The sequence below is a fragment of the Equus caballus genome, chromosome 6 (assembly GCF_041296265.1).
Source record: "Equus caballus isolate H_3958 breed thoroughbred chromosome 6, TB-T2T, whole genome shotgun sequence".
NCBI lineage: Eukaryota > Metazoa > Chordata > Mammalia > Perissodactyla > Equidae > Equus > Equus caballus.
The window spans coordinates 76064699-76090088 of NC_091689.1; the positions used below are offsets into that span (position 1 = coordinate 76064699).

Consider the following 25390-nt stretch of genomic DNA (forward strand, 5'->3'; position numbering starts at 1 on the left):
AATTGATCATTTAAAAAGACTGGAAAACAGGGGCCAGCCCTGTGGCGAAGTGGTTGGTTTCAGTACACTCCACGTCGGCGGCAAGACTGAAAAACAGTATATAGTATGATTCCAATTTAACTTAAAAATGTACACATGCATTGCATGCATAGATAAATGAGTAAAAAGTTATTTCTAAAATAATAACAGCAGTATCTCTAGGAGATGAGATACTAGGGGGTTTTAATTTCCTTCCTTCTTCCTTCTTCGGACTTTTCTGTATTTATATTACTGGGTGCATCTATTACATCTGTATCAGAAAAAAAATGATACATATATAAAAGAAAACATGTAGCAATAGGGAAGCAGGAAATTTAGGGTTTCAAGTAAATGTAGTATATTTAAATTTACCAATGCCAAGCTTTTTCAAATATGTGTGTTTATTTTCCCCTGAATTTCAGTAGTGTTTTTATTGATAAATATTATCCCAATTCATTTTGGTGGAACCGTTCTATTATGTGCCTAAGGACACATAGACCTTGTAAAATTAAAAAGAAAAGCTTGCCTGTACTTTTAAAAATACTTAGAAGACTGTAGAAAGGGGTAAAAACATGAGTAAAAATTTCTACTTGGAACAATATCACTTAATCCACCAGGGAAAACCTAATCTAATCAGGGACATGTTTGATAGGATAAGACAAACTAGAAAGGAATAATACTGGAAAACAGACAAACTAGAAAGGAATAACACTGGAAAACATTTGGGTTGAAAGTGCCTCAAATTTACATTTACTACTGTTACAAAGGAAGATTCTGCTATTGTTAGAGTATGAATAGAGAGGCCAGTGCGGGGAGACTAACAACTCTATTCTATTCCTCTGCAGGTATAATCTTGGAATAACACATTCAGGTCATTATGTTGCAGTAGAAGAAAAAATACACACAAAATAGGTTTGGTTTAGCAAAGAGCAATAAACATGACTAAGGGGCTAGCAGGGCTGACGGAGAGATGAGCTCATTGTGTGGCATGTAGCTGAGTTTAATTTCATTTAATATATCTGAGGTAAATTCTAGACAATGTAACTAAGAAATGAAAAACAGCCATGGCCACCACCTACTAGTATTTATAAGGTATATCCTAAACTTCTCCTCAATTATAATCAGGCAAGATGGCATCTGGATGTGACAAAGGACGAAGAGTCTTAATTTAATTCAGGTTCAGCTTTCTGGTGAACTGTTTGATTCCCAGTCTCCAAAAGGAACTAATAAACGCCACAGACATCCTACACCAGACAAGGTAAAGTATATATATACACAGCATTCCACACTCCCTAATATATTTTCTAGTCTTTCAAACTCTCATGTGATGTGCTTTGACGCTCTGGGTAGTTAATCAACAAATATTTGTTGAATGATTTAATGGACTCAAATGTCTACTGATGCCCAAACATCAAGAATGGTTCCTCCAGGAACCATTCTGGGTATCCAGTGATGAGCAATGCAGAACCTGCAGACATTTTCCCTGTCTTTGTGGAGCTTACAGGAGCTGGGTAAAGACGGGCAATAAGTAAGAAAAACTCAAGGAAGGTTTGTGTGCATTAGGTTAGGAAGGAAACATAGCAGCTGAAGTGATTGAGAGCCACACGGGATGAGGAAGAGGCTAGTTAGATAGAGTGGGAAAGGAGGGTAATATTTAAACTAAAACTTAAAGGACGGGAAAGAATCAACTGTGCAAAAGGAAAGGGAGGGAAAGTATTCCAAGTAAAAGGGACAGAATATAGATAATTCCTGAAGAAGGAAAAGGTTTGGCATTTCTTCCAAGAAGTAAGAACAGACCAAGGAGACTAAACACGAGAAGCAAGACATAGAGTAGAATGAGACAAGGCAGGAGAGGCAAGGAGGGACTACATCATAGGTTTGCAATGGGGAGCCACTGTAATAAGCAAGGGCATAATATGGGCCAATTTTTGCTTTTAAATTATTGCTCTGGCTGCTGTGTGCAGAATGGATTGGCGATAGCAAGCACAAACTTGAAAAACCAATATGGTGGCAACAACAATATGGAGACTTAGATTTGTATAATGGGAGGAAGATAGAGACAAGAGTCTGGATTTGAGCTCCTATTTTGAAAACTAGAACAAAGGACATGTTGATGAATTGGGTGGGGAGTGAGCAAGGAATCAAGGGTGGCCTCAATATCCTTGACTTTGGCAAATGGGTGATGGCTGAGGCAAAAATGAGTTAGATTGGGAGAGAAATGTTTTCTTATTCTGAATTCCAACTTACTCCTTGGTATAATAATGTCTTTTATAGTTGAATAATAGAATAGAATTTCATATTGTCTGGTTAAGCATATGCTATTTTATGGTCATTGTTATAGGCACCTCAAACATCTAATACTTTCAATCCTGACAATCCATTTATAAGGTGGGTATAATTTCTCCATTTTACCAAGAGAGAAAGAGTCTCAGGGAGGTATAGTAGCTGGTTGAGTTTCCCAGCTAGTGAGTGATAGGTCTCTTTATACATCCCTCATTTCCTAACTCCTAGACAGTGTTTTCCCCCTCACTTCTTTTTCTCTGTATTCATATCCATCCTTATAATTTTATACAAGCAAATGGCCACAGCACATTGCTTAAAACTGTTTAGCAATCAATTCATTTTGTCTCTTATTAATTCCAGTTAAACTATTAAATGAATACATTTCTACCTCTTCTCATAAATTATAAAGTCCCCAAGGGTATTTATATTTGTATTATCCAAAGCATCAAGCACATATCCTCCAAATAGCAGTTAATTAATATTAAAAAAAAAAAAAAACCAACATATCTGCCAGGCACTGCTGTAAACGTCTTACAAATACATTAACTCATCTAAACCTCACATCAAGTGTGAGATTAAAGTATTATTATTTTATTCCCATTTTATAGAAGAGTAAATGCGGGCACCAAGAGTTAGTAACTTGCTAAAGTTCACATGTTCAGCTGCACAGCCAGAATTCACACCCCAGTGGTCTGGCTCCAGAGTGACACTCGTGAACAGAACTACACTGTCTACTATGAATTCAAGAGTTCAACTTAAGGACAGAAGTCAGAGAAAAATATAAATGAATGGAGCTTTAAATCACTCTTGATCCAGGCAGCTATTTTGATTGCTGTCAAAATACTAGTGGGATGCTTAATTTTCTCCTTCCTGAGTGGCCCTATTACTTAACTTACGAATTTGGAATGTTACTTAAACTTGAGCTTCAGTTCCTCCGCATGCAAAACGGGGATGATAATAATAATACTGATCTGAAAGATGGTTAATAAGACTAAATGAGAAAATGTATATAAAGGGTTTAGCTTTGTGTCCAGCACATAGAAAACACAAACATTAGCTCTTGTTATTAGCACAGCGGCTTATGTATGTGTTCAATAATTAGTTGTTTAATGAGTGCCTGGCTTTATGAATTCTGCTGGAGAGGACATATCAATGTACAATAGCATATGCGCATTCTAATCATCTAAAAGGGATGTGAGATTACGAAAAACCAAAAGCGTGGAGGGAAATGCCAAGGAGTGGGTAGCAGGGTCCCTATACAATTCTCCCTTGGATTGGCTCTGATATCCTAATGGACACGAACTTGAGGATGGTGAGACTCAGAGCCAAAATTCACAACCACATGTTTGGCTCCCATATTTGTACTCTAGGCATGGTTTTGCATTCCTTAAAATGATGGAAGAAGAGAGTAGCCAAATGTTCTTTCCTCTCCTTATCTGAATAGGGTTCTTCCACTTAAAATATCTGAGAAGTCCGAGACACAGCTTTCTCATTTATGCAACAGGAGTATCTGCAGCATTGGGGTTGTTATTTTAATTAAATATCTAGCACGTGGGAAGCATCCACAACATGATAGCTATACATTCCATATAAATGCTGTCTAGCTCTAAGACCTGTTTTTTTCTTTTTCTTTTTTTGAGGAAGATTAGCCCTGAGCTAACATCCGTGCCCATCTTTCTCTACGTTATATGTGGGATGCCTACCACAGCATGGTGTGCCAAGCGGTGCCAGGTCCACACCCGGGATTTGAACCAGTGAATCCCAGGCTCCCAAGAAGCCGAACATGCTCACTTAACTGCTGCACCACCAGGCTGGCCCCGTAAGACCTGTTATTGAATTCTATTGATAGAGCTACTTCCGAAAACACAAAAATGCACAGATTTAGCTAGTCACTTGTTTGCTCTCGTTCTAATATAGATAGGATACCAACTTTAATTAATTGATTCAAGAAATATTTAGTAAACTCACCAAGTTTTACTCTCTGGGTGTAGAGATGAAAAAGACACAAAACTTGCCTTCAAATAACATATAATTTAATGGGAGGAAGACAGATGTGTAAACAACCACCTACAAAACCAAATACGTTTAATTAAAAGCTATAGAAATGCAGATGAAGAAATCTATTGAAATTGTCATACTGTGACTAGGAAGGTAAATACTGAATCCACTTGAGCTTCATGCCATTAGCTGCTAAATTAACTTGCCCTTCCTGATGAGAAGACTCAAAGAAACTTCATACAGGTGAGAGCATGTTTACTGAGCCATAGAAGGTGAGCAGCAGTTCAGCAAGCAAAGAAAAAGGTAAAGAAAGCTGTTTTGGCCAGTAAAAACCACATCAGCAAAGAGAGTCTCAGAGAATGGTAAAATAAAACCTGCCATAATGGGATAAGTGGAGTCTAAAACTGTAATTGAGTAAAACAAAGGTAGCAATGTTATGAGGTTAATGAGAAACACTACTTGTAGCTGGTTGTCCAGTTAGTTACTGTGTGATGCATTATGTGGCTGGGAGGGCAGGGGACAGGGGCTGCTGCTCCTGGTTTTGCTTGATGTAGCTGTTCAGTTTTCTCGGCTGGGACTTGCACAGGTCGCTATGTTTGGATGTAACCCCACTGTTTGGGAGAGGTGGGCAGAAGCAAACAGGGAGGGTTAGAGGGCTAGCCTCTGCAACTGACACATGCTGGGAACACTGAAGCCTTCTCCTGCTAGAAGGCTTTGGGACATGCTCTCTGTTGAATCCTGGCAAAGCAAAATATGCTCTGAATTGAACTGCCGAAGTCTCAGAGGATCATGAGTCAGTCACTTCCTCCTTCCCTTCTTACCCCCAACCCCCTAAAAGGCTAAGACCTTTAGTTTACCCAGTTTGAGAACGGGGGTCGGAGTCAATTGTATCAGCATTTGTATGATAGTGTGGTACCTTATCAAGGGTGGTCCAGTGGTTAAGATCTGGCACGCTCACTGCCATGGCCTGGGTTCATTTTCTGGTCAAGGGAAACACATGACCAGTCTGTTGGTTGTCATACTGTGGTGACTGTGTGTTGCCGTGATGCTGAAAGCTATGCCACCAGTATTTCAAATGCCAGCAGGGTCACCCATGGTGGACAGGTTTCAGCAGAGCTGCTAGACTAAGATAGACTAGGAAGAAGGATCTGGCCGCCCACTTCCAAAAAAATTGGCCATGAAAACCCTGTGAATAGCAGCAAAGCATTGCCTGATACAGTATCAGCAGATGAGAGGATGGCACAAAAAGGCTGGGCAAAGTCGGAATCCACTTGAGGAACTAACAACAAAAACCTTATCAGGTTTTGCATTACAGTGTGGTACCTTATCAAGTTCTACTATAAGAGTTTTGCAAAGCAGAAGAAGCCTGTGGTTTGTAGAAGGATATGGTTGGACATGAAGTTGGAAAGATAGACTACTTTGCTGAGCTGTGTGAGTGTTACTCTGTGGGCGAAGAGAAGTCATTGAAGTTTCTAGTGAGGGAAATGACTACACTGGATTGGAAGATAAAGCTGATGACAAAGTTGGGGTCATAATAAAGAGGCAAAAATTACAGACAGTGAGATTGTCAGTAGTATATCTAAAACGTCCAGGTAAAAAACAATGAAGGTTTGAACTTAGATAGTGACAGTAAGAACAGTAATAATGCCGTGTTATATTTTTATAGTGCTTTGAAAAGTATTCACCATTCTTTTATATATATAGTCGTACCATAGAAACCACATCCACCAAGCAGATTAAGGAATGAGGACAATGTAGATTTCTATGTTTCTTTTTCTTTCTCTCTCTCTTTCTTTTTCCTGCCTATCCAGGATCTCAATCAGTCCTCTATTTTGGAAACATCATCCACTGTGTGAGTCTAAGTAGCAGGCCAGGTGCTCCTCCCACTATGGAAGCCAAAAGAAGACAAGACACTTCCGCCCCAGCCAATCTCCTGCCACTTGGCAAATACACAGCCGTGTGACATAAGCTAAGACAACCACGCACTTCTGCCAGGAATTCTCAATGTAGAGTGGGTGACTGGAAGGCAGAGAGATAGCCAGAATTCATTTTCAGTGCTGTATGTCCCCAAAAAGCATCCTGCAGTGGCCCCCAGCAGCGGGGATGACAACATCCTATGATTGCCCCATCCTGAGAAAACTGTTAACAGTTCGAAGTCTTCAGCGATGCACGTTTTCCAGAGTGCTCTTCAAGCTTTACGTATATACTTTGAGCCACTTACACCTTTCCAGGAAAGTTCTTTCTTTAAGCTTAAGACAGCCAGAGTTTTTCCATTTATTGTAGCTAAGAGCCTTGACTACATACAAATCATATTTTCCCCCTGTTTGCTGACAGAAAAGTGAGATTCAGAAAAGCTGAGAGTTGCCTGTGATCACAAGGACAGTTGGTAGGCAGCTGCACAGGGCTCTTCCCTTTCCCACTACGCTCTATCAGTTCTTTATCCCTGGACTCATCAGGCCTGGTGGTGCAGAGGTTAAGTGCGCATGTTCTGCTTTGGCAGCCCGGGGTTCGCCGGTTTGGATCCCGCATGTGGACATGGCACTGCTTGGCACGCCATGCTGTGGTAAGCGTCTCACATATAAAGTAGAGGAAGATGGGCACAGATGTTAGCTCAGGGCTAATCTTCCTCACACACACACAAAAAAGATTCTGTATAGAAATGTGGAAAGCTTTACCTCTAAAGGAGGAGTAATACCACTAATGGTAGTGTGGGCAAAGAGAAGTCAAACAAAAGCAAAACCATCAGCCAAGCTAAAGCTTACAGCCCCAGACCCAAATCCCCTTTCAGAGACTTGCAAATAATAATCACTGATGAACTCACAGAGGAAATCCTGCAAACTAAATCCAGGTGGTGTTTACATTCTATGTAATATCCTGTCACCTCCTTACAAGACATTGACTGCTACCCCCTTTTGAAAGATATTATATCTATCAAAGAATAGACTGGCCATTAGAAAACAAAACAACGTCCAGTATTCAACAGTTTTACTTCCATGGACCTTTTCTGGTTTATCAACAAATTCTGTGTGTTCTTTGGTCTAAACAATTTGGTTCTGCTCCAAACTTCCCAATGAACTAAATTTTTAGGAGTTTTTAAAATAGACCAAATATCTGAAACTACACTATAATGGCATACATATTCTGCTTGCGACTTTACTATTTAAAGTTATTATAATTTAATTTTACAAGGAAATCCAATACAGATGAATTCAAAATTTACTCAAGTGTCTCATGGTTCTTCTGGGGTTTACTTCAACGTGATTTATGGATTCAGTAGGGACACGACTCATAAAGAAGCCAAACCTTTGACATTATTTCTGTAGTAAAATCTCCATGGCTTAAGACGACCATATTTATGACCACTTTAATACTATAAATCATAGCTTGTAGACTAAAAGTACACCAGTTCATAGTCAAACAGATAAAGTAAATGGATGAGGCAGACTGGCTATAAGAATTCCGGTATTCAGTGTTTTCTTACTGGAACCGCTGAGTCTCAGTGACTGGGAGATGGAGACTGGTGAACTAGAAGGACCCTCGTCTTCAAGAGGGTTGCTACTATTCAGCTGCATTTGATAGCTCAGGTGCAGCAAGGAAGATCCAGAATTAATGGAGAACAATCTGGAAATGGGGCTGGAAGTCCAAATTTTCATAATGAAATCTTTTGACTGTTTAAATGTTGAATCATTAAAATGCCCCAAAAGCCAAATATATACCACTGAGAGCCAATTGTGGTCCATAGGTCGCTAATTTGTGACTCAGATATAGTCTTGCTGGCATGGAGCCTCCCTGAATCAGGTCATTCTCAACAACCTGCATTCCATTCCAAAAATCTACAGTAGCGGCGATCCCCCAACAGCCACTTAAGTGGACAAAACGAATTTTTTTTTTTTTTTTTAAGATTTTATTTTTCTCCTTTTTCTCCGCAAAGCCCCCCAGTACATAGTTGTATATTGTTCGTTGTGGGTCCTTCTAGTTGTGGCATGTGGGACGCTGCCTTAGCGTGGTTTGATGAGCAGTGCCATGTCCGCGCCCAGGATTCGAACCAATGAAACACTGGGCTGCCTGCAGCGGAGCGCACGAACTTAACCACTCGGCCACGGGGCCAGCCCCGACAAAACGAATTTTTTAAATAGCGCTTTCAAAATTATTGTCTGCCAATCTCCTTCATGTTATTAAGTGTAGAATCTTTTAAAAAGGAGGCAGATGAGAAATGAACTACATCTTCATTAGATTTATTATGTTTTGGGTAAACGTATAGTATATTTCTGTGTGATTTTGTGTGTTTGCATGTGTGTTTATATTCACTGGAAGCAGATTAGGAAGATGTTTTAAAAATAATGAGCACCCCTAACTTTTACACCAAAACCAAATATGAAAAAAAGCAACTCAATCACTAAAGTGAGGAATTTGGGCATAAATATGAACTGGATCCCCACTCTCCTTAACAGACTATCCCTCTAACTCTCCATACTCTCTCCACAAGACTTGCTCTGGAACTATGAGAATTGAATGGTTGCTCCTCAACAATTAGGAAAGAGATAGGAACTGAGAATCATTTTTAAGTACAGTTTTGGACAACTCAACAGTATCAGCTAATAACAACAGTGTATTAGTCTTCTATTGTGCCATAACAAATTGCTCTAAACTCAATGGCTTCAAACAACATAAATTCATTAACTTCTAGTTCCATAAGTCAGAAATCCGACACAGGTCTCCCAGGCTAAAATTCAGATGTCCACAGAGCTGCATTCCCTTCTGGAGGCTCTGTTTTCTTGCCTTTTCCAGCTTCTAGAGACTGTTCTTCTAGAGGGTATTTCTGCTCATGGCCCTCTCTCCATCTTCAAACCAGTAATGTTGTGTCTCTCTGACCACTCTTCCATGGTCACATCTCTCTCTGACAAGAGTTGTGAAAGGTTCTTCTCTGTTAAGGACTCATGTGATTTGATGAAGCCCACCTGAACGATCTAGAATAATCTCACTTAAAGGTCTCTGACCTTAATCAGATCTGCAAAGTCCCTTTTGCCATGTAAATTAACATATTCACAGGTTCTGGGGATTAGGATGGGGACATCTTTGGAGGGTCATTATTCTACCTACCAGAAATAGCAACCATAATGACAATTATTACTTATTAAGTGCTTACTATGTTCCAGCTGTCATGCTAATTATTTTGCATGCCTCATCTCATTTAATTCTGCAAACAGCATCTAAGGTATGTAATATCACTCCATTTTAAAGATGAAAAAAACCGAGGCTAAAAGGTTAGGTAAATTGCTCAAGATCACAGATAGTAAATAACAGAACAAAGACTCAAATCTAAGAAGCCTGAATGAGCTATTATCCACAAGCTAAAATACCACACGTTCATAGAGAAGAGGGAGCCAGGGAAAAGACTGATTTAATTTGGACAAACTGAAGAGAGAGGTTCTATTGATCTCTTAGCCATTTCTTTTCTCTCTCTCTCTCTCTCTCTCTTTTTTTTTTTTGCAGGGGAAGATTTGCCCTGAGTTAACATCTGTTGTCAATCTTCCTCTTTTTTTTTTCCTCCCTATAGTGCCAGTGCATAGTTGTATATATCTACTTGTAGGTCCTTCTAGTTCTTCTGTGTGAGCTACCACCACAGCACGGCAACTGACAGACAGGTAGTATGGTTCCACAATCAGGAAATGAACCCCGGCTGCTGAAGTGGTAAGAGCACCAAATTTTAACCACTAGGCCATCAGGGCTGGCTCTCCTGTCTCCTTGTTTTTGTTGTTTGTTGTTGTTGTTGTTGTATTTCATAACATTTAATGGATATGTATACGCAAATCTTTTGTATAAATATGCCTCAGGTAATGGTTACAATTTTACTTTAGAAAAATTCTATAATAAGTTCTCATTAGGCCACACTGAAAGTTTGCTTTCACAGAGTTCCAAGAATATCAACAAGGCATTCAGTCTCCTTTGAAATGGAATATCATTATCATCTTGGTTCTTGGTCTGCATTAATTGTTAGAAGTATCATCAATTTAATAAACAACTTTTCAGCAAAAAGAAAAATAACATAAAACAAAAACAAAATAAAGCATTAACACTTCAATGTGCACATCTCAATTAGAATGTGCACACTGACTGAAATGTTTTAGACACCATAAAATGTGTCTTAGAATTTTTTCTACAGAATTTTCTGACTTTATCTCTTACAATTCCACTCACACTAAACTTGCTATTATATAACAACCTATACTTTTGTACCTACTCTTCCTTCTTCTTGAAATGTCTTCTCTCACTTCTTTCTCTCCTGAAATGTCTGTTCATCCTTAAAAACCTCAATTTAAATGTCACTTGGTGATGTGTGCCCATATCCAAGCTTAAGACAGATTACTCACTGCCTCTTCTGGGTTCCCCACAGCTCTCTGAACATTTCTTTGTTACAGAATGTACCACAATGTACCGTAATGATTCATTTACACTATCTCCATCTAGTAAATTAGACAATAACCCTACCATGTCCCATATCAAAGTTCTGATTTAAAGATAAGTGAAAGAAATGTGTGACAACTCATGAATTTTTCACAATCACTCACACACGGTCCTGACACAACACATTTTTACTATGCTCTCTTTACTCTTATTCCGCAATCTGGTGCTCTTAATCAGTACTTAGCTGAAGTGAGTTAGTCAACTACATATAATATTCAATGTCTATGGTAGGCAGCCTTTAAGATGGTCCCCCATGATCCCCACCTCTTGATATTCACGCCTTTCTGTAATCCCCTCCCTTCGGTATAGGCTGGACCTAGTGATTTGCTTCTAACCAAGTGACTACAGTAGAGGTAATAGGATGTCACTTCTGTGTTTAGGTTACAAAAGATGGTCGTTTTCGTCCTGCTAGCAGGCTCTCTCTTACTGGCCTTGATGAAGTAAGCTGCCATGTTGGAAAGGCCCACGTGGCAAAGGAGTTGAGGACAACCTACAGACAATAGTCAGTGAGGATTTGAATCCAACAACAATCATACAGGTGAGCTTGGAAACGAATCCTTCCCCAGCCCTGGCTGACATCTTGATTGAGAGACCCTGAAGCAGAGGACCCAGCTATGCCATGCCCAGACTCCTGACCCACATACACTGTGAGACAATAAATGTGTGTTATTCTAAGCTGCTAAATTTGGGCTTATTTGCTATGCAGCAGGAGATAACTAATACAATGTCATTGCCTTTGATAAAAGAACTTTAAGTAAAAGGAAGCCTCTTACATGGTATCAGAAGTTATATGAATGGGGCCAGCCTGGTGATGCAGTGGTTAAGTTCGCACGTTCCACTTCTCAGCAGCCCAGGGTTCGCTGGTTCGGATCCCAGGTGCGGGCATGGCACCGCTTGGCAAAAGCCATGCTGTGGTAGGTGTCCCATGTACAAAGTAGAGGAAGATGGGCATGGATGTTAGCTCAGGGCCAGTCTTCCTCAGCAAAAAGAGGAGGATTGGCAGTCGTTAGCTCAGGGCTAATCTTCCTCAAAAAGGAGGATTGGCAGTAGTTAGCTCAGGGCTAATCTTCCTCAAAAAGGAGGATTGGCAGTAGTTAGCTCAGGGCTAATCTTCCTCAAAAAAAAAAAGAAGTGATATGGGAAGAAAGTACAAATCACTAAAATAGGTGGCAACAGACAGACAGGGAAGCACTATCTGAGCAGTCAGTGTGGCTTGGCCTTGCCCCAGCAGCAGCACACAGGAGGGACAAGGCCCTGATCTGAGAGAAGAAACTCACCCTCAGTGCCCAAACCGAGGACACCCTGGGCTGGGAGGAAAGGAGAGCACCAAGACAAAGTGATGCTACCAAGGGGTTACACACTCACGGTGATGTTAGATCGGGAGCAGAACATGAAGATGAACTCCGTTCTGTGGAGCACTTGAATGGTGAGGAGGCGCAAGGACAGTCAAACTTTCATTCCAGCTAACGTGTCAGAGCCAACAATCAAGGAAGGAAATGAAAGGCATCTGTTGAGCTTCCACTTCAATAATCCTGTCCTCCACAGGTGTCTGTTGCTAAGACACTGCTATGATTACACTCCTGGCATGTATAATCTTTTTATTCCTCTATATGAGTTTTCTGCTCTACGCTTTTCACAAAAATCCCAAAATAAAACTCAAATAATACATCCATTTGGAACAAAGGTGAATTAGGGTTTACTGAATAACCAAGTCAGAGAAGGTAAGGGTGGCTAATGAGGCGGCTCCCAGCATCTCAGTGCTCAGGTGAGCTTGCACAGAGGCAGGCTCGTGTGGACACACACCACTAGGCGCTCTGATGATCAAACCATGGCCGGGCTGGAAGTGATACACGGATATGACGGCTATACTGAGATGCTGGATAAAGGCTCTGACAAGCCTGGAAACCGCTATACTGGAGCTGGTATGCTTCCCCCACTCACTGACAGAGTCAGATAGCACAGACTCCTTTCTAAGCTTTTCATCTTTAAAAAGGCAATTCGGTTCCCTGAGCCTTTGAGCCTGTTCCATTTTGAGCCGACTGCTAATTGTATGCGTGCACATATGTGTTTCAGAAAAGAGATAAGCACATTGCCTTGGCCTCCTCACTAACTGTGCAGACACGTCACACTTGTTCTCTCTGAGTTTTCCAAACGTGGCCTGAAGTTTTCTAAGCATTAACCCTCTCCGGGTAACCACAGTACACATTCTTCTAGAGATGCTTTCTTGATTATGTTTGTTTAAAAATAGCTTTTCACGATTAATTGAGTCCTGGGGCTTGGTTTTTTAATTTGCTTTTGAGGCCATGTTTATATTTTCAAATTACTCAATAAGAACTACACAGTGTAATAATACATAGCGAACTACAGGAGATGAATGAGGCGTTGTTAATGTTTAGGGGCCATATTTTAAATTGTAAAATGTAAAGTTGTCTGATTTTCATGTTTTATGAAATATACCGCAATTTTATTATATTTTGCAATGCTCATTCCAGGAAAAGAAAATTTGAAGTGGTTGTTCATAAAAATGCAAAAGTCCCTCCCAATAGTCATAGCAACTAGTGGCCAGATGGTAGGATTGTCTGATTGCTAATAGTGATTCTTTAGAAAAGAAATCCACAGAGAAGCAGCCAGGCTCATCAAATCGGCCCTGCTTGAGAACTGAGCAGACTCACTAACTCTTCAGAGATCAGATCCTCCACACAGATGAGTACGCACAGTCGGGCCCTGGATGCATGCATCTAACCCCACGGTACCCCAATCTAACACCCAATCTCCAGAACAAGAGGGGCCTCCCCCATCCTAGGGGGTATAACAAACCCTCCTATGGGAGGCGTTTTTCTAACTTCCAGAGAAAGTGCTATTCAGTTACGCCAAGTGTCCCTTTCTCTTTTAATGCCGCTATTCAGGGGCCATAGTAAGTACAGTTGAATGAACAATAGCGCGTTGAATCCACTGCTCCAGCAAAGCTACCTGTTTTACAAAAAATAGCTCAGTTGAAAAGGAACCAGAGAAAAGTGCCCAGCTGACAGGGCCCCAAGGAAATAAGACATTTCCTCAAGAGGACAGTTGGTCCAATCATAATAGAAACAACAACAGTAGTTGCTAACATTTATTAAAGATTTCATCTGTGCTAGGCTTTTTACTAAAGATAGTGCCAAAGCAGTGGACAACAAAAATAACCTCATTTATTTAGGATTTTTTTTGTGAAAGCTGATATGCATGTTTTCACTTCTTATTTGTAATCGTTGTTCTCTCTGACCTGGGGTTTTTGTGGCTCCCTATTCTCTCTGCCATTGTCCACCATATTCTTACTTCCTTTACTATCTATTTGCCAGTAATTATGATGGCGCACACACACACACACACACACACACACATTGAATTATCTGTCTTGTTCTGTACTTGAGATTTTAATAAATCCATTGAGAACTATTTTTAAATAGCTGATAAAAAAAAGTTCTTGTTCATCCATACAATAAATTGCCAGCTTCAACTTAAATTGTTTTTGGAAGAATGCAGAATAAAAAAGAATAATGTTATGGCTGCCTTTCCAAAATATCATCTCTTTAAACACTTTAGACCAATTACCTTTTCTAGCATTACTAGATAGGGAACTTTAAAGAAACACAAACAAGGCAGCTATTTGGGGCGGGAGCATGCATGGGTTACAACTGATTTAAAATCTTTGCTTCAGTTGTCCAGTCGCACACCCTTCTCTCTAACCTTTGGTGTATGACAAAAGCATCCAAGACTCTTAAATGCTAGGAAACCAACAGCAATAAAGAAAAGTGAAGAGAACTTAATATCATCATAAAATTCACTGCTCTTTGTCCATAATCACCAAACTAAACAAGCCTGACAAACAGGATGATAGCAACGATTAAAAAAAAAAATCAGTATTGACCATGTTAGAGAAAAAGTGACTACAATATTATAAGACCATAAAATGTAAGCACTAGGGGTATTCAATGCTATAAAAAGTTAAGTACTTTCAGAAGTGAAAAGTACTTTCAGTTCCTCCTTGGGGAACACCAAGGGAGGCTCTTTGTTTAACAACAAAAATCAAGTACCTAATAGAATTTCCTGTGCTTAGACAATTTATGGACCTGCTGTGATGTGTGACATGGACCAAAGCCAGCATCAGAAGGTCCTGGAATAACAGCAGCAGTCAGGGTCAGTAGAAAGCATACTGAGAAAGCATCAGGATAGTGTCAATTGAGAGGCCCTAAGAAATCCCCTCTGCCACCTCTGCTGAGGCCTGCAATCTCACCATTGGAGACTCATTCTCCTAGGTTAAGCTAAGAACAGATTTTTCATAAAAGAAAGGAGAGGGAAGAGCTTGGGGGAAAGTGGGCCCTACTGAGAAGAGGTCCATTTTGTTGCCAAAAGCCAATAAAAGGACAGTGGATACCATAAGAAGTAACAGAAGCCATCACTATATGGGGCCTAAAAGAATCTTGAAGAGGAAGAGGGAAAGATAAAAAGAAAGTGTACATCTTACAATTTTGATTGGGTGATCCTCAGGCAGAATTTCTCAACCTTGGTTTTATTGACATTTTGAGTCATGGAATTCTTTGTTAGAAGGGAGGCTGTCTTGTACTAGACGTCCTGGGCAGGATAAAGATTAATGACTCAGTTGGAAAGTAATCAGAGAAAAGCTCCCAGTGGAAAGGGTCCCAGAAAACTAAGACATTTCCTCAAGAGGATAGTTAACCTAATAATAATATTACAGGATGTTGAACAGCATCCCTGGCGTCTACCCACCAGATGCCAGTAGCAACCCCCTCCCTCCCACAGTTGTGATAACCAAAAAGGTCTCCAGATATTTTCAAATAGCCTCTGGCAGGTGGGAAGGCAAATTGCCCCCATTTGACATCCACTGCCCCAAAGGATCCATTTACTTCCTAAGCTGGGCAAGACCATTACCCCCATTCTACCTGTCTACCCTTGCCATTCTCCTATCCCCTCTCCAAATATTTGCACACCAGTGGGAAGATTACAAGCTTATCAATAGACACCAAAAAAATCAGAACTCCTCTTTTTAGTTGTAATAATTAGAGCAGAGAGACATATCAGGAGGATCTGAAATGAATGCCTCTTTACTCAGAACATCTTTGTTCTTTGGTAATTCCAAAATTCTTGGTTCCATCTTTCTTTCTAGAGATATTTTATTCTTTGTCCAATACACAAGACCAGTTCCAAGAAGAGATATCCACTAAGACTCAAAAAGATTTGTCCAATTTAATTAATGCTTATGTGAGTGAACCAAGAAAGCCATTAGTCCAGATAAGCAATCAAAAAACTTTGTTTTGCATAAAAATTGTTATTTTTGCAATCAGAGATACTGAAGAATGGGCTTCTAACATCTTGGCTGTTGTGAACTGACTCCTTCCCTTTCATTCCCTTCCCTTCTCTTTGTCTTTTTTTTCTTTCCTTCCTTCCACCCTCCCTCCCTCTCTCGCTCACTCCCTTTCCTTCCTTCCATCTTCCCCTCCGCCCCTCCCACCCTTCCTCTCTTTTTCTTTCCTTTTAGGTATATCACACTTTCCTCTATGAAAACAAGAAAGGATGTGAGAAGGAGAGAGATTACAAAGCAGTAATTAGGAAAAAAATAACACTCTCACTGGAAGGAAAATTATATTAATGAGTTTAGAAGAGTACAAACTGCTGAATCATTGGTGCAAATGGCACAAGTGAATCATTAGTGTAACTGGACAACAGAGTCAGAGACCCAGAAAATGTGATTTGTATTTCTTCTGCTGACTTCTGATTTAGGATTCTTATTATAAGATCTGTAGGGGAAAAATTTCTCTTGGAGTTGAAGGTAATGAATTGAAATAATCTATAAGAAAGGCATTTTAATTACTGAACATTATAAATCGAATAACGTATTTCTACATAAATATGAATGTTTTCCCCTTATTTATTTTTGTATGGTTTCAAATTAAAATAATGGTGAATAATATAAGAGCTAAAAATAAAGAGGCTTATCTTCTGGCCTCTGTTTGCCTCTCACTAACCATATAACCATGAGCAAGGTGATTAATCTCCCTGAGCCTCGGTTTCCCAATTTGTGAAAGTTAGGGTATTGGACTAGATTATCTTTTTTTTTTTTAGAGATTGGCACCTGAGCTAACAACTGTTGCCAATCTTTTTTTTTTTTTTTTTTGCCTTTTCTCCCCAAATCCCCCCCAGTACATAGTTGTATATTTTAGCTGTGAGTCCTTCTAGTTGTGGCATGGGGGATGCCGCCTCAACATGTCCTGATGAGTGGTGCCATGTCTGTGCCCAAGATCCGAACTGGCAAACCCTGGGCCACCGAAGCAGAGTGCGTGAACTTAACCACTCGGCCACGGGGCCAGCCCCTGGACTAGATTATCTTTAAGAATTCTTCCATCTCCAAAATTTTATGATCATGAGGAAATTATAACTCAAATTATCTGAAACTGAAAGGAAAAAACTGCAATTCTACCAACTATGGAAGGTAATTACTCTGCAGTATACATAATTTCTATGCCAGAGACACAGGGTTATGAAAGCAAAAATGGCTTCTTTTATTGATCAAAGTTCTTGACTATAAAGTAATGTGTATTGCTCTTAGATTCTTCTGTAAATTAGAATGTCTATGATGAATTTTCAGATGGGATAAGCAAGATTGATTTGGTTCTTTCGTGTTTCTTTACCTTCCTAACAGGGAGTATAAACCTTATCCAGAGCAAGCAGGTATTTTTTTCCTTAGAACAGATTCAGAATTAACTACCAAATCAAAAACCAACTGCTTTAGCTTATGACTTGTTTTGTTGGAAGGGAGTATTTATGGCATACTTATTTCAAAAATTAGAGTTAAAAGAAACTTTTAAAAGTCAATTTAAGGCATAGAAAGATTTTATTTCATAAACAGCCACCGTTTACCTGTACACGAATAGTCATCAATTCTGATGTATCCAGTTTTGCAGATGCACATGAAAGAACCAGGGGTGTTGACACACATCGTATTCTCACGGCAGTAATGGCGCCCTTCAGCACACTCATCAATGTCTGTGAAGAACAAGTAGGGCAAAGAGGTCAACAGTGGTCAATGTTCTAGAATTTTCTGTAATATTCTTTGGTAGGAGAGGGCAATAATTACTAATTGAAAAGCATTTTTAAAAAAGGATTCAAAACATCTCTAATAAGAACGTTTGATGTTCAAATGACAGAAACCATAAGAGTTTTTTCCAACAGCTCCTGCTGGAGTTTCAAAGATGTCTTGCATCATTTTAAATATATTTGGAAATTTTAAGTGCATTCATCTACCTGTTTGATAAAATGAATCAAAATGTACAGATTGAGTTGCCTTTGAGTCTTAGAAGCTTCAATTACTGAGCCTACCATATATTATTTTTTGATGCACCGACTATTCTGCATCTTGGGGAGACCCTGCAGGAGGTTAATAAAGCATTCAATACATACCAGAACTCGAGTAACTTCACTTAAAGATATGAAATCAATCACATGTAGTTTATTAGAGATACAAGAAGAGATATAGCTACCCCGGTAAGCATCTGAACAGAGATGAAATTATAATGTGGAGACCTGACATAAATGAGAAATTGTAAAACAGTAAAATAAGATATCATATTGAGGAACTCCCATAGTAATTCACACAAAGTTTGAGTGTAAAGACTTGCAGATGCTAAGCCAGAATAGGCACAAAAACTAATAGGGAAGAATGTGTATTTTGATAATAAAACTGTCCCCATTTTATATGGAACATAAAGTATTTTACCTGTCTGCATGGAACATAAAGTATTTTACAGCTATTTTATCATTATGTAATACTCTTTATTAAAGGCCTTAATGCACTGACCAGGCAAAGTATTTCTTTTCCAGAAGTCTGCTTTCTCAAATCTTTGTGATGAATCCACAAAGTAGCATTTCCCTCATTAGTACGATTAAGAGAAATGGATCAATTATAGGAGATAGGTGACCCCCTGCCACAGGAGTCTTGCTATTCATGTAACCTCAACTATATTCCCACTCCTGATAGTGTCAAAAGAAGTAACTAACACAATCTCAGGAAGCTATATTTTAGAGATAGAGGGCTCCAGGCAGTCATCTGAGCTAAATACTTATTTTACAGATGGAAAAACTGAGGCCTAAAGAGACTCAATTTCTCATTCAGCTTCTAAATAAAAGTCAACACAATAAATTCCAAACCTCTTAGCATATAAAGCCCTTCCAGTTTGGCACTTACTTTGCCAGCTTTATATCCTATGACTTCATACCTTTCTCCTCTCTCAGTGTTCTGGCCACAGTGAGCTTCTCATCATTCCTAGGATGGGCCATGCTCTTTCATACCTACATGCCTTTACATATGCTGTTCCCTCTACTCCTTTTCTCCCTATCACCACGCCCAGTGGCTCTTGCCCACCAGTGGATTCATCCTTCAAGAATCCGCTTAAATGTCTCGCTGTGAAAACGTCCCCAGTGAGGTAAAATGCTGCCTATGCAGTGCTCCCTTGGGACTTTATAAATGTTTCCATTACAGATTCACCAATTGTACTTTTATTAATATTTGCAAGCTGCTTTCCCCCCAATAAGCCATATATACTCCTCAAGGTTAGGGATCATCTATTACTGTCTCAACTCTGGCTGAACATTATATTGATCTGGGATGCTTTGGGGAAAAAAAGGAAAAAAACTAGTTCTTTGGCCAGCCTTGTAGCACAGTGGTTAAGTCCTCATGTTCCACTTCGGCGGCCTGGGGTTCACCAGTTTGGATCCCTGGTATGGACCTCTGCACTGCTTGGCACACCATGCTGTGGCAGGCATCCCACATATAAAGTAGAGGAAGATGAGCACGGATGTTAGCTCAGGGAGAGTCTTCCTCAGCAAAGAGAGGAGGATTGGCGGGAGATGTTAGCTCAGGGCTAATCTTCCTCAAAAAAAGATAACAAACAAAAACAAGTTCTTGAGCCAACTCCCAAACCCCTACTCCAAATTCTAATTTAATTATCTGTGGTGGAACACAGGCAATGATTTTTTCTTTTTTTAATCTTTACCATGATGAGTCTAATGCAAGGGTCAGCAAAATTTTTTAGTAAAGAGCCAGATAGCTAATATATTAGGCTTTGGGGGTCATAAGACCTCTGTCATAACTACTTAAGTCTGCTAGTGCAGCATGAAAAGAACTATAGACAATATGTAAATGAATGAGCCTGACAATGTTCCAATAAAACTTTATTTACAAAAACAGATGGTGAATCAGATTTGCCCATAGTTTGATGAGCCCTGGTCTAATGCATAACCAAGGTTAACAATTACTGAATATATAATTAATTTTTGTATCCAAATACCTTGTAGGGTGTCTAGGACATTATGGGGCCAATAAATACTACAGAATGAATGAATAAATGCTTCAGGGCTAGTTAAAGGAAGATCTTAGAATGGCTCTCAGATTTTCTGGATTCTAGTATAATAGTCTTCTCATGATACCTACTTCTACTTCTAAATGTTTGTACAGCAGTGCAAGGAAAGTATCACATTCAATTATAGTCTAAAATTCAAATGACAAGCACCCAGGGGAATATGAAAACTCATTTGCTTCCAAGGTCTTAAGATCATTATAGGAATCATATGGGATTATTAATGTGCTCAGCTGGATCAATAGACTTTAACCCAGCCCCTCTGAGAGGACGCTGCAAAAGAAGTGAAAGTTACTGGGAAAGCCATAGCAAGAGTCCCCTGGGCTTAAGCTTATGAGCTGGAGGTCCATTCTTGCTGGAGGTCAGCAAGAAGTCCATATGCACAAAGGCATGAAGCATTTACCTTCGGGGATGAAAGAGCCAAAAATAATGAGCATAACTCAGTGAGGACATCTTAGTTATCAGAGGGAAGAATTATTCTGAGTACACTGTGGCCCCTCCTCAAAACAAGAGTAGTTCCCAGTGAGAGACCATAGTTTCTGGTAGAGTCAAGGAAGAAGCTTCAGTGCCTAGAGCAGGGGCGGGTCTCAGCTGGAGCAAGCATCAGCTACTGAAGGCACTGTCCCTCTCTCCAAGAGCATCCTGGAGAAGGAAGCCGGCCCCAGCAAGAGTAGCCACCAGACTGGCAAGTCACACTATAAGTACGTATGAGGAGCTCCAGATCCCTCCCAAGAACACTTAAGGAACGGGAAATTTGAGCACACTAAAGTCCTTCAGGAGGAGGTGGGGCAAAGAGCCAGAAAATTCAGGTTATTTCTGTTAATGTGACCCTATTTACAGCCAAAAGTTATTGAATAATTTGGTTTATGAAATAAATAGGGATAGTTTGTGCAAAGGTAAGTTGGCTTTCTAATACTGTCTCTCACTGTTGTTGATTGCTAGACTGTTGCGGGACATTGACTGTCCAATTTTCCTCTAGATGTTTTACTTTTGAGCTAGTATGCAGTCAGAGAAAACTCAACAAAGGGTCGTAAAGCAAAAATGAGGAACTTAATGTGAAGCCTTTTAAAGAACTTGTATGATTTGGATCACAGAGAAATACCGGATTCATGGCCAAGAGATATAAAGTGTCAGGCCTGCTTCCTGGAGCAGTATTGTGAAGGAAAAAGAGGTAAAATACCAAAAAATATCTCAACACTGCAACTGTCAATTGCTGTTTTTAATTTTCCGTGTCCCACCTTCAGAAGAGGAACTCCCCAAAGAGCTGCAGTTACCTCCTGAAACTGCAAAGCTACACAAACGCCATTTCCATTTACACGTGTAGGTACTCAGAGGCACAAAAATGGCATGACTAAAAAGTAATCTGGTGGAAAATCACGTTCAAAACTTAGTCCAGGGTATATTTTAGTTCCAAATCTCAATTCAAAAATGTAATGAGTCAAATCCTCACAATTCAGTTCACTTCTCTACACATTTATTGAATGTTTTCTGTGTCCAAGTCACTTTACTGGATTTGCAGTCATATTGATGACCCTAAGGGGTAGAACACAGATGAACAGGATCGGGGACAGAGTATGCCTCACTATCACTTTCAACTAAGCAGAGAGGACTGCACAAAGTTGGCCCAGAAGGTAGCTTCCTGCCAAATGGAATTATTCAAACATGAGCTGGATGTGCTGTAGGGATTCAGGCAAAGGGCACATTGCTGGACCATGTGGCTTTGTTTAACAACCCTTCCAAAATTTAGTATAAAGAGAGGTAAGCACAGACGCTGCCTTAAAAGGACTTATAATCCACAAAATAGTAATATCATCATCATCATCATCCAGTTAAGTGCCTTCTATGTTTTAAGCCTGCAATTTAGTGAGAAATATCTCCAAGAGAGGTTCATGGTTCCTTGAAAACAGAGTAATGCATGATCAAACAAGCTTCAGGACCACTCTATTACTATACTTCCCCTATTCCCCTCCTTAAAATTCACAACATACATTAGCAAATTACAGGGTCTGAAATATCCAGTTTTTTTTTAGAAAATCTTCATTCCTTTATTCAACAACTATATAATGGACACACACTATGACCATTATGCTGCATTAGGCCACAAAGACAAATTCTAGCTGGAGAAACAACACTTAAATGATAATGTTATGAAGCAATGCATACTATAAAACAGAAACATATACAATGTGCATTAAATAGAGAGCAATCAACTTTTTTAAACACAGTGATTGTTTGTTCTGAGTACCTATTAATGCAGAACACATTTGGGAATTTATATTTGGTGATATAAATAATTTTATAACTCTTCCCTTCCCCAACTTGAGGAGTTAATAATGAAATTAAGAAGCCAGGATATAAGTTACATGATAACAACATGAGGGCTTATATAGAGAGTGAAGAAAGAGAGAGAGAGAGAAAAGGAAGGAAGGAAGGAAAGCAAGGGCACACTACAAGGACTGGTATGCAGAGAAAGGTTAATGACTAGGGGCAGAGGCGACCCAGGAAAATCTAATGCGTGGCAGGGCTTGAGGTGGATTGTGAAGAAGTAGGCTGAAAGTCACAGACTGGCACAGAGTTGGAGGGGGCTACCACAGAACAGAGTTTCCTGCAATCAGAGATGTTCAAAGATGAGCAGGAATCCTACAGAGATTCCAGTCCAAGGTAGATGGCACAGGCAGCCAAACCAGGAAACATTAAGGAACAATGAATATTCCATTTGACTGGAGTTTGCACAGGAAAAAAATGGAAATACAGTTACGAGACAGGAGACATAAGGTGAATGCACTTAAATGTCCAACAAATATGAGGAAGGCACCTTATTTGCTGTTATATGAAAGCATGTGGAAGGAGGGGGTTGGGAAGTAGCATAGAAAAATAACCTCACAAAAGTTGGTAAGATGGTGCAATTGTGGAGTTGATAAGAGAGGTGCAATCAAGGTGAGGAGAATGTGCACGAATTAATACAAGTCTGAGTCTTAGGTGGTTACTAAATCTAAAGTAACCTCCCCAGCCACAGTTTCTCTATATTACTTATCAGCATCTGAAAGTATCCTATTAAGTTATTTGTTAACATGTCTGTTGTCTACTTCTTTTAGAATATAAGATTCAGGAGGGTAGAGACCTTCTTCGAGAACAATGAGTGGCCCTCACTAAATCTCTGCTGAATGAATCAATGAATCCTTTCACGGCCTTTCATCTGGAAGGAGAAAGGATAAGAATCCTCATCCACACTGGTCTGACCTGGAGCTCAACATGGCAGAGTGAATCCTTTGTCCTCCCAGTACACTGCCCAGGCATTTACTTAGACATGAAATGGACTATTTCTGTACGAATGCTGAACACAAGCCATCATGGTGAAATAGTCACGTATAGTGGAAGAACACTGGGGTGGGAATAAAGAAGCCTGGATTCTAGTCTTGGCTCTATTATAAACCTGACAGTCATTTCATCTCTCTGGACTTTAATTTCATTATCTATAAAAACAAAGGCTAGAGTTCTTCAAGCTATGAGCAGCCCTCAAACTTTACAATTCTAACAAAGAGAACATAATCTATATGGTCATGGTGGAGAATCTGATTCTCTAGCATTTTGTAGGATACACAATCATACTCCAGCAAACTTGAAAATCAGAAGTAAACTGTTTCCTATACTTGAACAACTTCTCTTGCCCCAAATAATTCAAGCTGATCTATTTTAGAAACAAGAATTTATAAATTTATAAATTCCCTTTTATCCTATCTGAAAACGGAGGCCAACTTTGTAATTATTCAGAACCATAGATTTTTAGGCCTGAGAAGAACTTTAGAAATCATCTAACCTAACCCCAGTCATTTACAACTGAAGAAATGGAGGCACAGAAATGCCAGAGACAATTAAAGAGGTGGCAGAGATCAGACCGTGAAACTTTTGTGAGCCACATCAAAAACTGTACACTTCATCCTATATGAAATGAGAAAGGTTTTAGGAGAGGATTAATTGAATTAGATCTGTGTTTTTGGAAGATGCCCCCTAGCACAAGTTTACATGCTTAATGAGTGGCAATCAATGAGAACACTGTTTCCATACCCGACGTCCCAAATAAATGTTCCTTTTGGCCTATACACTGGTCCCCAGACTAACTTTGGAGGCAGTGGGCACTCAGGCGTGATGCCCTCACTCCTATGTGCTTCTGTACACACCCCATTACCCCCGTCTGATGCTTGTATGTCACTGATGCTATTTTTTAAAAAGCATGGTGCATTTGTAAGGCTATAGCGTTTAACTCAATTTTGCCCTGTAAATGGATTATATTAGCATGTTAATGAACACTAATGCCTTCTTGCTCAGCCAATAAAATCTTGAAGTCATGCAGCTCAAAAGCAAGGACTCCGCATATTGAAGAATAATACACATCGGTATGGATTATTGCTAAATCTTGGCCCACCAGCTATGAAAAACTGCCTTGGCAAAATTGGCAAAGAGATCAATACCTTAATTCATAAACCGGGAAAAAGGCTAAGTTCTGAGAAATGTTAATTGTAGAAAGAGATTTGAGAGTAACATTTGGGAAGATAGTATTTTGAAAAATAAAAAATTTGCAAGTTTAACTAGGCTGCTCAATGAAAAATCAGTAAAGAATAAATTAAAATGCCATTTACAAATAAGCTAACATTGAAAGGAATTGCCAGCAATCATGTTTTAAAGTCAGTGGCATTAATGAGTTTGTTTACCAAATATTAATTTTTATGTGTTAAATACTATATCTATCACATGCTACTGAAACATGATTTTTCTGACATCTCAAAATAATAGCCATAAATTTCCTTCATTCATTTTTTAAAATTCATTCATTGTAAATTGTACAGTACATTCTTCAAGAGTGAAAGCTCTAGCATTATATCAGTTTTCTTGCTATTCTTAATAGAATATATATTATTCCTAGCTTTGAGGTTCCTGAATTTAAAATATACATGCATGGAGATATGCAGTGGAAAAATGTGAGACAGGGTTAGGAGTGGATCATAAAATAATGCCTACGGGGTAAGACGAGATAATTTGGAATATTAAGGGCAGAGGAAACAAAAGCAAGAGTAGTTTATCTATGTGAGTAATATTTATTGAATTCTTACTATGTCCAAGTACTAACTTTGACACCAATGGCATAGCCTTGAATAAGACAGATGTAGTATCCGTCCTTGCAGAGCTTATGGTCTTTCTGACAAGAGAGACAAGTAATAATA

General features: G+C 39.4%; 1 protein-coding gene across 6 annotated transcripts in view; it reads right to left on the reverse strand.

The window, feature by feature from the left end:
* NELL2 (neural EGFL like 2) overlaps nucleotides 1-25390 on the reverse strand; it is a 362368-nt gene that overhangs the window by 118599 nt on the left and 218379 nt on the right. For all 6 annotated transcript variants that reach the window (XM_023643416.2, XM_070271280.1, XM_023643415.2 and 3 more), the window contains one exon: nucleotides 17677-17802. In XM_023643416.2, coding sequence (XP_023499184.1) covers nucleotides 17677-17802 — 126 coding nt within the window. The remainder of the gene's footprint in view (nucleotides 1-17676; nucleotides 17803-25390) is intronic.